This window comes from Sinohyriopsis cumingii, chromosome 18 (assembly GCF_028554795.1).
Source record: "Sinohyriopsis cumingii isolate HCF-2022 chromosome 18, ASM2855479v2, whole genome shotgun sequence".
Taxonomy (NCBI): domain Eukaryota; kingdom Metazoa; phylum Mollusca; class Bivalvia; order Unionida; family Unionidae; genus Sinohyriopsis; species Sinohyriopsis cumingii.
Window position 1 is genome coordinate 74,566,232 of NC_142978.1, and position 14,879 is coordinate 74,581,110.

The window sequence follows — 14,879 nt, forward strand, 5'->3', positions numbered from 1 at the left end:
TCAAACCTGTGACCTCCTGCATCTGAGGACACTAACCACTAGGCCACCGGAGCGGTGGTCCTTTAACAGAACGATGCAGTCAGATTTCATAAGGAGACCAAAGCATACATACTTGCTAAAACATTGGGTGAATCAGTATGCAGATTAATATGGTATGCCTGACCAAATGTACTTTGTACCATATATGGTCACTTATAAGTTGAATCCAACTTCAAACAGCATAGACACTGATCTGCCATTATATAATGTGCCATCAGATTACGGTCTACATTGTTTTACTCAAACAAAATGAATAAACCCCACATCCGCCAGCACATTATGAGGCAGCAGATCTGGCTCTGTTCAGTTTACAGTTAGACTCAACTTATAAGTGAGTATAAATAGCAACTCTTCATCAGTCTGCTACACACTTCTAATAAACAAAACAAGAGCAAGCATACTGCATGTCAGACTATAAATCTCTGAATTTGTCTTCTTAGATCAGCCTCAAGATAAGGACAATCCCAGAAAATACCCAACTGAAACATGCCATGAAATCCAGTCTCCAGACTTAGTTCTGATCTCTGACAATGAACTTAAACATTCCACCTGATAAAATACACTGCTGGTAGGTGACGTATATTTCCAACCAAAATCTAATCCATTTACACTCTCTATATATCAATATGAATCTGACTTATGGTAAACCCTACTTATAATATATATATATATATATATATATATATATATATATATATATATATATATATATATATATATATTCCCAAATAATATCCACCAGAGACTGATACTACACACCATACAATAGGATCTTTGATACATGAGCCAGTCTACATTCATATTTGATGCCAGAAAGAATATCACATTTGACAGTGCCATAGCTGCCTCACAGACTTGGCTGGCTGCATAATTAGCACCATTATGAACCTGGTACAAACAATCCTTGTTTTGCAGCTTCAAAGACTCTGCACATAGTGTTTGTCACTATCTATCTATTCACTGTTGTCCTAATTCAGATTGCTGGTTCAGAGGTTGACCCTTCAGGTGGAATGTATGAGTCACATATGTGTGACCAATAAACAATCAGCAGAATTCCAACTCATCTTTACAATTTGTGAGGGATTTCACTCGCCAAAAAAGAATTTGATGTTCTGAGGCTTGTGGAATTTTCGTTCAACACATTTTGCCAAATATGATGAACATGCTGATTTGCAGTCAATACTAATATATGTGATCTTCCATTCAGAAACGGGTGACAGCAGGGTTGCACTGGCTGCTTCATCTGCCCTTTCATAACCCTTATTACCAATGTGACCATGCAGGCAACAATAAAGATTCAATGAAAACATCATGTTTCTGTAATATCTAGCAAATCATATTTTGTAATATCTGTGATATTAAAACTGGTAGTCAGATTTAAAATTCTGCATCTGATAGTATTATGAAACCAGTTCTTCAGAGGTCTCAATACAATTCAAAGTTTTTAGTATCACTGTAATTTCTGCCATCAAAATTAAGGCTTTATCCAATAACCAGCTGGATGGTGCAATGATGCAATGGACTGTTGCAATGGCAACACCAAAATTGTCTCATTTTTCAAACCAACTGCACACTGGGACCAATGGCCATCACAGGAGGCTCTGTTTTCATTTAATTTACTCACAAAGGTCATTACTATTTTGTTGGTTTTCATAACCATAGTGGTGACTTGAGAAACGAGAATATTGCAAATGATTTTTGGGAAGGAAAAATTTGTATGCCAAAATGTGGAATGAATTTTGGATTTTGCGTGTATAAGGTTTGGTATTTTGGATAAATACTGCATCATGTGTAGGGTTACATGGACTAGAAGATAAGCATGCTAATAAGAGCCATTTTCATTCATCTCCTGATGAACAGTTTGAGTGACGGTTCATTTGCCTCAACACTGAGGCATTCTGAAGGAGAAGCTCTAAATGTGCAAGGTTTGGTATATGGGCTGCGAGGTATAACAAGAAAAGACATTTAGCAAGAATGTACAAAATATGACCCATGTTTTGTTGGCTGATCTAATTAAAACTATAAAAAAAACTTAAATATTGCTCGAAGATAAAGTTTAAGTATGGCTCCTGGAATCATGATCAGAACGTATGTAAAACTGAATTTATTTACAGAATTTTGTGTTGCCTATAGGACAAGCATATATAATAATCATATTTTTTTAATTACACACACACACACACACACACACACACACATATATATATATATATATATATATATATATATATATATATATATATATATATATATATACACAAACACACACACACACACACAAACACACACTTTTATTTATATTCTTCTCCCCCAACACACTCTTATTTATATTCTTGGAGTCCCTGGTGGACAAGTGGTCTAAAGAGCCTGCCTTTACCAATCACTGCCATCTCACCTGTGTCTGTGTGGGATGAAGTCTTGGTCTCAGCCAATGTCAGTATATGAGAAAGCTGCCTGAAGCTTTCTGTAGGTTTGTGGTTCTTACCTGGGTTTCCACCAGGGTTCTTATACTGGCTGCCGTGTATTGCCTATCTTGAGCTGAGAAATGGTACAAAACCCAAAACACTATTTATATTCTTCATATCATTGCTCTCCCCAACAAGCATTGTTCTGAATAGAGCTTCTGACTTACTTTGGTTTGAACCATAATGTTCACCAAGGGTCTATGAAGAGCAAATTCAAACTCATGATCATTAAAATAAACCATTATGAAGCAAGCTCTCTTGATTTCTAATCAGGTACTTATCTGACCTGAATGTATTGATGGTTGAACACGTATTATGGAATTAACCTTCACTATAATCAGACTAGTGCAGTTTTATGGCACATATGACTTTTATGAAACCAAATTTAGTCAAAATTAGTAAATAAATATGTTTGGTGACATTCTTGTTTTCTTACCTTCTGACCCCACCCTTATGCCCCCTGGGTCTGTGACAGGATTACAATCTGTTTCATGTTTAAATATACTCAGAGACTTCTGACTGGAGACCTATGACAAAGTAACATTAATTTCCTATTTTCTGACCATGGGGAATGACTGTGAACAATATGGTACATGTATGGTTTATCTTAGTAAATGTAAGAACTGTACCAAAATGAATAATGAAAAGCATAATCAACAGAGAAGAGAAAGCATTTTATGTATTTTTTTATCCTCAACCTTGTCTGGGGTCACAGGAAACATCTTTAATCTTGCTGAAAAGCTACACCCTACATGGAATTCAGTCACCTGTCATCTTAGACCAATGTATCCTGAACAATAATATTTCTTCTTTGCATTTACAAAAAATCTGATGGATGCACATATGTCCAGACATCAGTGCAAAACATTATGCATAAAATTATACTTTTCAAAAAAAAATGGTGATGATTTTTTATACAGATCTTTTATCTTGAGTGACACATTATTTTATGCCAGATTTAAGATGTTCCAAATAACAGTCTCTTTAATGAAGAATGAATTTTCTCCCTTCAGATGTAGACACACAACACACATACATGTGTATGTGTTGTGTGTCTACATCTGAAGGGAGAAAATTCACACCCATGTGAGATTACACACCAATGTACAGAGGACACACTCCAACCGAGGACATCCTTGGTTGGAAAAATGGTAAAATCTTGCTTCTCCCAACTATTTTAGCCTAGAATAACGTAAAATCATGATTTGTAGGAAGGTCCCCGTTTACACGTTTGGTACTTGTTCATGATTTTGGAGTGTATCTTTCTTTCAAAGCTAGCTATACACCTGCCCAAAACAATGTCTTTGTTTGCCTGGTGGAAAACTTGTACAGAGATCTCCGTTATCAAATTACTCATTGCACAAACATACTATCTCCCTTTAGATCCAAGCATCAGATACCAACTACTTAGCCAAACTATAAGAAAGGGCCCCAAGTGGCTGAGTGGTCTAAAGCGCTCACCGTTCTGGATCACTGCCATCTTACCTCTATCTGCGTGGGTTCGAGTCCAAGGCTCAGCTAGCATGGGTACGCCTGCCAGTAGCTTCTCGTGGATCAGTGGTTCTTCCCTGGGTTTTCCAGGGTTCTTCCTCCACCAGTTATACTGGCCGACAAGTATAGCCTATATTGTGCTGCAAAAATGGCGTTAAACCCTACAACAACAACAAAAACTATAAGAAGATAAGCTGGTGCATATAACAGTGCTTGGTATTTTTATTAATATTTCATGCATGTGAGACAATAGTGTTGGGAAACTCACGATACATTCATGCCATACACGTCCAATACAGGCAAATAAATCTAAGATACGTACAAAAGAATAACATCAAAATGCTATTGGAAATATGCATGAATTCACTGTACTCATTTAGTCTTTTTTCAGCATGTTTTATATAAAGGGCGACACAGGGAAAAAAACTGATTAAAACTTCCAAACAAAACACCTTTATGTGGTACCTTGAATTAGCAAATGTATAAACTAAGTGATTTGGAAAGTGAACCAAGAGAGTGTTGTACCATTAAAGTATATTCTTGTTCATTCATGGCTCCAAAACAATAAACAGGATAAACTGTTTATAAAAAGGTATTAGAAAATTATCCCCATCCACTAAATATATGCATACATCTACTCTCATAGAACTCTTGTTCTTCACTTCTGCAATTACATGTACTGAACTTTAAAGCTATTTAGGAGGTTTCAAATCAGTTAACATAGATAAGCTGTTGTTGTTGTTATCAATGTTTTAGTCTATCATTATTCTTTGTGTTGAGATTGAGATAAAACAAACAGATTACAATAGAAATAACATTTGTTCTTATTTTCAACATTACATCTGCATATGCCACAGAAAGAGAGAGAGAGAGCTAGAGAGAGAGAGAGAGAAAAGTTTCGTATGCATATTATGCAACGAAAATATTACTCTATTTTGTCAAAAAGCAAACAGTCATTGCCGATAAGGCGAGTTTCCTGCCATAAATGCTCAAATCCAGTCAAATAGTATTGTTACAAGCCAGGGGTATTTGCTTGACCGAGCAGTGTCAAACCCTGGGGGGCCCCAAGTGGCCGAGTGGTCTAAAGCGCTCACCATTACGGATCATTGCCATCTCACCTCTGTCTGCGTCGGTTCGAGTCTCGGATTCGGCTAATGTGGTTATGTGAGAAAGCTTGGAAGTAGCTTCTCATGGGTCGGTGGTTCTTTCTGGGGTTTTCCGGGTTCTTCCTCCACCATTAATACTGGCCGCCATGTATAGCCTATCTTGTGCTGAAAAATGGCGTTAAACCCTACAACAACAACAACAACAAAATCAAACCCTGGCAATCACACCACCAATGTACACCATTAGGTTTTAATAGGAACCATATTACTCCACGGACACTCATGCAGTTTTTAAATGAATTCACTAAAGGTCAATCATGGCATCATAGAAACTCACTAACACGTCACTCCATGATGTTTGCTCCTACTGATTGGCTAATTATTTCAGGCTAAGGAATATTTCCATTGCACCGAGTTCCAATAATCAAACTAATAATCACACAAATCTAATAATTCCTTAAAATGGGGAAACTAATAATCACACAAATCTAATAATTCCTTAAAATGGGGCGCTATAACCAAATGCGCATACTCCAAGCTGATTACAATATGATCTCCAAAGTGGTGGATTAGTCCAAAGCATGTTATGTCGTACTAAAGTCTAATTGCAGGACAATCAGTCAATCAATAATTTCATCAGTCAGTCAATAACAACAAACTATATATTCAAATAATACTGTAATTGTCCTAAAGAACAGTTGTAGACCCTTATGGAGGTTACAGTTACTTAATACTAGTATGTGATTTAGCTTTGATTTTAACGTAGCTTTAACAATCTTTCAGTCATATTGCTATGATGTCTACAGTGTGACAGTTTATAGTGATGTCGAGCATTGGGGCATTATGGTGCAGACATATAGCATGATGTCCCATGCAATCACATTATTTTGACACCAGGCCGACTAGTCATAACACTAACCTCTTAATGCTGAGCATTTAGCAAGGCAACTGTTAGTACCATTTTCATGTCCTTGTTATGACTCGGCCTTGGTTTGAACACACAACCTCCCGCATTTGAGGCAGATGCTCTAACCACTAGATCACCTGAGCGGTCATGTTGATTGTTAAGACTGGACTAGATATACAAACATGTCCTTGTTGATCATAATGTACCAATGTCCACAGTCTCTGTGATTTTGTCAAATAGTGTGCATCCTTAGTTTGCATGGATTATACAGAATATTTGTATAATTATAAAATTATTCAACCCATGTGACAACTTGCATGTCATTGTTTAGTTCCTTTGTTCTGAGGTCTGTACCACTGCCTCTGTGGGACAAAAAAATGCTATCTGAGTCGCATCAACACACTGGCAAGTTGATCTGTATGCTGTGATGTTATTACCAGTTAACTGACAGACAAATCACAAGATATTAGGAAAACAACAAAAAACAAAGATTTCCAAATATGTCAAGTAATGTCAAGTTTTCTGTGTCTTTTTTTTCTCTAAAGATTCATTAACAAAAAAGCTATAACTTTAAGACCCAATCATTTTTGTTCTGCCTGTATGAGTGATGGATCCAAAACATAACAAACTACAAAAGTTATTCACAGTAGACCAGTCAATTTTTCTGAAGATAAGATGCTAGTGAGGTTTCTTTGTCAGAAGTCAGATGGTAAAAAAAAATACTGATCAGTAAGGTGGTAATTTAGATTATTCATGAAAGAAATTTACACCAAAAATACAAGAAATCAGCCACAATTCACAGTAGATATAAACTTATAAATTACATACCTAAAATGCAATTGTCCAAGTTCCACCTAAAGAGATCATTTTACTCTGAATGACCTCTAACCTCTGGAACTCTTCAATGTGCAAAACACAACAAAGTAATTTCAAACACATTAATTCATCTATTAGACTTTCTTGGACTCATTCACAAGAAATGAAATGGGAATATTTTCCTCTACTCTTGTCTCAATTTATAACTCTACATTCTTCAGGATAATTAAGTTAAGGAAATCAATTACTTATAGACTTGATGTAATGTTTAAATCGAGTCTGAAGATGTAAGTGAAATGCACACCTGCCTTGTGGTGCCTTTAAAGATTTGCAATGTGTTCCTGCAATTCCAATACCATGAATGAAGCAACCAGAACCATTAATTAACATCTGACTTGTAAACAAGCTAATTTCCAATTATACCACTGGAATCTAAAGTTCCTCTCCAAGTGCAAAAAAGTAATGAAACGAATAGGTTATTAAATACGCCAGCATGCCCAAGCAATATAACTTCACATAAAAAAGATGATTATATAGTAATAAACTTCCGTTTCCTATGAACCATGACAGATTGATTCACGGAACTTCTCATATCAGGTAATTAAATTGACAAACCAAGCATACCTTATTACCTCCTCTTAATTGAAAGCAAGCAGTGTGCACATGAGTGTGATGCATCTGCTTTCTCTAATTATGTTTTGCAGAGGTGTGGGACAACTCAGTTGTTATAGTCTCTGGCTTGTTCAAGCAAGTCACCAGTTCAAGTCTTCCATCCATAAACTGGTTGCTTTGAGAACATGTAAGATACTTCGCTTCAGTTCAGTTTGTTTAGGTATGTTGCTTGTCGCAAAAATAAATGATGAAACAAATACAATCAACAGCACATTATACACCGACCCTATACTTAATAGTCCTGTATGTAGATAACTGAATTTTGTTTCCAGAAACCAACATTCTTCTTTCAGTCAAAGTAACATAGACCTTTTACCTTTTGACCCCAAAACTGACATGTTCATTCTTACACAGAGTGAGTGCCATGCACAAAGTTTGGTTAAGATATGTAACTGTGCAGAAACCATTTTCATTCTTTAAGTCACTGTGACTTTGACCTTTGATCTTTTGACCCTGAAATTAATAAGGCTCTTCCATAACCCAGATGCAAGCTACCCAAAACATTTGGCAGCTGTAGATGGTAGAGAATGAGTTTCTGTGCAGAAAACATTATTCTTCATTGAGTCTCCATAACCTTGACCTTTGGAGTTATTGACCCTGAAATCCACAGCATTCTTCCATACCCCAAGTGCACAATATCCACAATGTTTAAGTAACTCAAGATGGTGAACAACTGTAGTTAATGTATTAAATGAAAATGAAAACAAGAATATCAATGGGAAGACATCGTAACATAATGAACTCCACTGCTACATTAAATAGAAATTATTTTCAAGTTTTTATTATTAAAACATTTTTAGAACCATTTTTTGATGTGCATACTGGTATTCAATCTACATCTATACCATCCACTGTTAAATAGATTAGTAATATCATTTATGATAATTTATTACACCTGGAGAAACAAAATAATATAATAATTTCAATGAAGATCAACAGAAAACAAAAAAGTTATAACTACAATGAATTCTTCTACCTAAAAACATCTTAATTCACAGAAGTAAGGTTGATGAACCCACTCATATTCCATAAATTCGACATGCAAATAAAATTCTGAAATAGTACCTTCATAAAAGGTACATGTTACATGAAGAAAAGTCATTATACAATCTAATTGGAATTATGATATTTTTTCAGAAATTGGCACCTAAATTCCCACCAACATCAAAATTCTAACTTCCTTCATCAAAAGTAGTACAACAGTTTCATTACAAAATCTAGAACAATCATGATATATCAATGTATTCGCTTATAAGTCGAGTCCAATTGCAAATAGCACAGACCCAGATCTGCCAGTGCATTATGCACTGGCAGAACTGGGTCTGTGCAGTTTTGTATGAGTAATCAGTAGCACAAACAACACAGACCCTGATCTGCAGGCATATTATGCTAAGGTAGATCAGGGTCTTTGTTGTTTACAGTTTGACTTGACTCATAAGCGAGTACATATGGTATCAAATCTTTTGTAATTACATCTAATGATTATTTACCTTTACTTTACAAACAACATACATAATAAAGAAAATGCCTGGTTGAGTTTCATTAATCTCTCATTCATGGTTTTATCTATCCACTCCAAACTATGCATAAACAAGCAACTGTTACACCTTACCAATTGCCCACCAATTCCATAATGTTAAATTTACCCCATTCTGTGATATATCACTGTTATATTCAATGCTTTCCCTATCTACTAATCTTTAAATCCACAGTGTTAAATTGGATGAAATTCATAGCTCAACATATCAAACTCATCAAAAAGACTGGGATAAATGGATTGACTTCTATCTAAACAGTTCAGGTGTAAGGAATATAAAACAGTATCCAATCTGGTTCTACAGTGCACATCTAAGAAAATAAATACCAATTTTATTATCTTGCTTGCCTTTCTGAATTCCAAAGATTGTGATTATCCAGGAGTGGTAATGACAGAAAAATGCAGGAAAGTACGACTAAAAGTTCAAGGCAGATGCATTTATTTAAATATCAAATTCACTTGCAAAAAGGCAGTTCTGGATGTGAAGAATTACTGTGATGAAACGTTAACATCAAAGTTGTTGTTGTTATTATTGCTGTGGGTTTAATGCCATTTTTCAGCACATGATAGGCTATATATGGCAGCCAGGATAACTGGTGGAGGAAAAACCTTGGAAAAGCCAAGTAAGAACAACTGATTTATGGGAAGCTATTGGCAAGCTTTCACAGATACCCACATTGGCCTTGAATCCCAAGACTCAAACCCAAATGGACGAAGTTGAGATGTTAGTGATCAGTAAATGTGAGTGCTTTACACTGCTCAGCAAACCGAGGCCCCAGTAACAATATCAATTTCATGAGGAAAGTCAGAATATGACTGCTGAATTTAACTTTCAACAGTTTTTCATCTCTACAAAAGACCTATATGGTATATGATGTAACATGTATATATCTTAGACTGTTGTTCATATAGATCAACAACTTTACTGTCAAGGTATAGAACTTGGCTTAGAAAAAAAAGTTAATCGCCTATATAATATCACCCAAATCAATGAAATGGTGGATGTAACAAAGGGGCATCACTTGCACATACACTTACTGAGAATACATACATGTTGTACAGTACATACCACAAGTGAATTACTGACTTTCTAGAGGGAGGAAACTTAATCTTGTTGCCAATCACATACAGGACTCATGGTACTAATTCAGTTCCCATAGTAAACCTATGCAAATACCATGATACTGAAAATTCATTAACTTTAAATTTCTGAGTGTTCATGATCAAACCTATATTTATCAGTAAGGATGAAACCTTGGATGACAGCTTCTGTGTAGAGAAAAGGATATGAGCAGCAGCATTTTCTAAACCTGCACATGTTTGAAACATATGCTTTCAATTCTGCACCAAAGAGTCAGGTGCTAATATGAGTTAAATGAGTGTTCCAAACTCAAGACTGTTAAAGGACTGAAATTCCCTCAATAAACCAATGTCCATTTTTTCAGTTACATCTAGGATAAGCTCTCAGAAGATTCTTTTTCCTAAAAAGAAAAAACTTACTTTATTAACTAATCCTGGCCAGCCAAACCCATTTATCCTCTATTTTATGTTCACCTATTTCCCCAGACTGGTTCCCATTTCTCTATGCATTTAGTACTGTGTGTCTGACAGGTTTAGTTCTGACTAGAGACTGCTTCTGGGTTGGATTTTCATCACACAATAATACCAAGCAAACTGTGAATGACATATTATATGCCTGTCTCATGTTTAATAGTCCTTTAAGGATTGGGCATGGATTACTCTGGAGATTATGAATAAAAGGGTCTCAATGATCTGCATCTTTGGCCATGTTATGAGGTCTTGAACAAAATTTACAAAGCAGAAACGATTATACTTACTATAACCCTAACCTCTGACATCTTGAGCCTAAAATCTAGTGGTTTCTTTCTTGCCCTAATTACATGGCAAGTTTAGTCAAGAAACTTACTCTAGAATAAACTTGATCAAAATGCAAAACCCACTTTTCTTTGTGACACAATAACCCTGACCTTTCAACCCCCAAAACAATAATGATCTTCCATACTTTAAGTGCAAGCCTTACACAAGCTTTTGGTCATGAGTGGTCTAGAACTAAAGTTATTATGCAAAAATATTTTTTTCCATTCTTCTTCTCTGAATCAATGACCTTGACTTTAGTTCTTCCAATCCAAAAACAACAGGATTCTTCCTTAGTACAAAAAGCTATCCAAAAGGTTTAAAGTTAATAACATAGTAGTATTCATTACAAAGTATTTGTAATGTCCATTATGGCAATGATCTTGAATTTTATTGACAAGCATGCACCAAAATTGAACCATCTTCTACATCACTCTGGTATACATAAACCTTTCCATTTTCTTCAACCAATATGAATTAAGATATCAAATATCTAGATAAATTAACATGAAGATATTAAATATAATAATTAACTATGAAAATTTGTTTTTGCGATGGAATTTGTCATTAAGTTGCCAACCATAATTGTAATTATTTGACTTTATAATACCATTGTCTACCATTTCATATCTATTACAACTTCTTAGCAATAACAGCTTTTCAATTCAGATAAATCAATCACAGAGTAAATATGGGAAAGAGAGTAAAACATTGTGGAGACATACTGTGTAATTATTGCAAGTTCCACTGTTCCAAAGAGCAAATAAAACATAAGTACATACAGCCTTCATTAATTTACAAAATGAGAATATCCACTTGTTATAACAAATTTTCAGTATTAACTTTGGTTTAAGGCTAAGATATTGATCCATCATTGGATCTCACTAAGACTGCCATGGAATTGCATCACACTTTATGCTCCCAATATCCTGATACATAGATTGCGTTCTCTAGTTATTCCAGACTGGCATGGAAATACTATTTTGTACAATTATCCCATGCAGGTACTAAACTGTAGGTACTGAACTTGAGTTGTTATCTTTTTTTGCAGAATCCCATGACTGAACACCATGAAATCATTATGGTGCTGATCAATCATATCAGAGAGCTACTAGACTGGACCCCAATTTTATGGTAAGTTAAGCTATTATTTTCCTGGTTCAGTGGAAAACTATGGGATTAAAATACATTTTCAGAAGTAATAATTAAAATTGAATTTAAATATTGCATTAAGCATAATTTTTCATACAATCTAAATTCATAAAAATCATTTTTAAAAATTTACTGTAATTTTCTGAACTAAAAAGTTTGAACTGGTATTAGAACTTTGCAAAATTTCTATGTAAATATCAACTGAAAATTTTACTCAATATTTTAACTTTAAATCTGTATACCACAAAAATAATTGTAAAAAAAACTATACCAATAAATATAGACAATACAGTGATGATAAACTTCAGATATTGCTTAACACCACTGACTCAAATACCTGACAATGCTAGAACAACTTACTCCTATGCAACACATTCTCCTATCTGTGCCTGTAGAAAACTCAGAACTAATAAAAACTTTTATAAAAATTTTGGGCCTGCAGGATTTGGGGGTGCAGGATTTCATTTATCAGGTCTTGGGCCTTCTTTTGAACCCTGAATAACATAATTCTTGCTTCAGTGGAGGAATTGCTTATTTTTGAATTTCAATTAAAAAAAAGTAAATTAAATCAGATTGTCATATAAAACGTTCTTTTTAAAAAAGTGTCAAACTTTTGATAAAGGTTTCATCATCAGAAAGTCATTACAATATTGTTTTAAAAAATCAACAAGAAATATATATATATATATATATATATATATATATATATATATATATATATATATATATATATATATATATATATATATAATGAATATACATTGTATATTTTACTAACTGCATTTATAATAATGACAGATATGGAATTACAATATTTGAGGAATAATGGTTAACATTTGAATTATTGACATAAATTTATAACAAATCATATTACTTTCAATATTCAAGATCTAATTACTGTTTATCTTTTAATGATTTAATGGCACTATTAACTCATTATCAGCTATGTCATGCTTAGGAAATGTCTTTTAATGATTTAATGGCACTTTTAACTCATTATCAGCTATGTCATGCTTAGGAAATGTCTTTTAATGATTTAATGGCACTATTAACTCATTATCAGCTATGTCATGCTTAGGAAATGGGAGCTAAGTGCCTTTGCAAGAACACACTGAGGCAGCCAAACCATGCTGGCCTGAATAGGTACTAAACCCAGGTCCCATGCATTACAAGTCTGACACTCTACCACTGAGATCTGATGAAGATCTGATAATTTACGCTGCAATATATATCAACATCTAGGCATATTACAAACATTTTTTAAGGTAATTTCAATATCCTGTTTAACAGTAATTACAAAACTCTAAAAATTCTATTCAGATGCTTCCATTCTATCTTACATTAGGGACTTATATAATTTTCTGGAAGGAGCCTGCTGAGTTCTTTCCAACCAGAATACTTTTTTCTCTTCTATTTCAAGATTTTAAAAACAAATTAAATCATTATGGATTAAATTGTTTGTTGCAGGGGAATTTTTTTAAACAACAGATCATGGCAGGAGTATTTTCTCAAGCTAGACTGAGGTCATATATGTTTTTAACATTACTAACAGCCCTCCCCAATTAACTGTGTGTGTATGTGAGTTGGATTTTTAACATAGCTTTAACAACTTTTTTAGTCATATCGCTATGATGTCTGCATTGTGGCAGTTTATAGTGATGTCTAGCACTGGGGCATCATGCCACAGACATATAGCATGATGTCCCACTGAGTCACATTATACTGACACCAGGCCAACTAGTCCTAACACTAACCTCTTAATGCTGAGCACCTAGTGAGGCAGCTGTTAGTACCAGTTTTAGAAATATTTGGTTTATCTCTGCCAGGGTTCAAACCTGCAACCTCCAGCATCCGAGGCAGACATCTAACCACTAGGCCACCGGAGTGGTGCCATAATTAACTGGTTGGTCACTTTAAAAATGCATGGGTTACTATTAATATACTTCTCTAGATAAGAAATGCAATATCAGTTTCAACTTTTAATCTGCAATATGTAAAACATTGTTGCAAGCCACAAGCTGAAGTCTACTATTCTGCTGCTTGTGATCACATTTCCTCATTTCTCATGAATATACATAAACCTGCTTAAACAATCACTACAAGTGAAAGTAAAATTTTCTTGCAATACTGACATGACCTTTAATGATGTTTAATGAACCATTCAAAGTTTCTCTTCTGACCACAGTCACAATAAAATAAACATTTTCAAGAATGTGTAGCAAATTATTACACTATGTTGTTGATGAGATTTTTGTTTATCTGTATTTGTGAAAAATGAGGAAATCTTGTTGCCATGAGCAATGGGTGGAAAAGGAACATCACAAACTATCACCCACTGCTTGTTACAGTACAAATATGCAAGTATGATAATCATGATTTGTTTACTTGTACCTTTAAAACTTGACATAAATAGTTGTTATTATTCTTAAGCAACATTAATTAGATATCTTCACCTACAACACTGAACTTGATCCTATTTTATGTCTGCATCTTACACTGTTTATGCTTCACATCTCTGTTTTGAAGGTTCATGTACATGTAGCTTAAAATATTTCAAAAATTCTTTGTTTTGAAGGTATTATGTATATGTAGCATCAAATATTTATTACAAAATAATTTGAAGGTTTCTTGAATATGTAGTATTAAATGTTTATTAAAAACATTCTTTATTCTGAACGTGATACATAAATGTATGTATATGTATGAAGATCTGGATGTGTGTGTGAGAGAGAGGTATTTGCATATGATGTATATATGAGAGAAAAATAGAGTGGGCTATCAATGAGGTAAAGATAGGCCTTTAGGGGCTATCAATGAGG

At 34.4% G+C, this 14,879-nt stretch overlaps 2 protein-coding genes across 13 annotated transcripts in view; one reads left to right on the forward strand and one right to left on the reverse strand.

The window, feature by feature from the left end:
- LOC149776990 (5-taurinomethyluridine-[tRNA] synthase subunit MTO1, mitochondrial-like) overlaps positions 1-14,879 on the reverse strand; it is a 281,547-nt gene that overhangs the window by 184,344 nt on the left and 82,324 nt on the right. The gene's annotated exons all lie outside the window — the stretch shown is intronic.
- LOC149776991 (uncharacterized) overlaps positions 1-14,879 on the forward strand; it is a 102,728-nt gene that overhangs the window by 79,057 nt on the left and 8,792 nt on the right. For 6 of the 11 annotated variants that reach the window (XM_089941731.1, XM_089941735.1, XM_089941734.1 and 3 more), the window contains exon 2: positions 11,960-12,042. Coding sequence is in view for 2 of the 11 variants with exons in the window: in XM_089941740.1 (XP_089797866.1) it covers positions 11,960-12,042; positions 13,528-13,582 (138 nt within the window). In the remaining 9 variants the exon portion in view is untranslated. Of the gene's footprint in view, positions 1-11,959; positions 12,043-13,527; positions 13,584-13,943; positions 13,964-14,879 lie in introns of those variants that run through there. The other 5 variants (XM_089941737.1, XM_089941740.1, XM_089941736.1 and 2 more) reach the window with 2 other exon arrangements.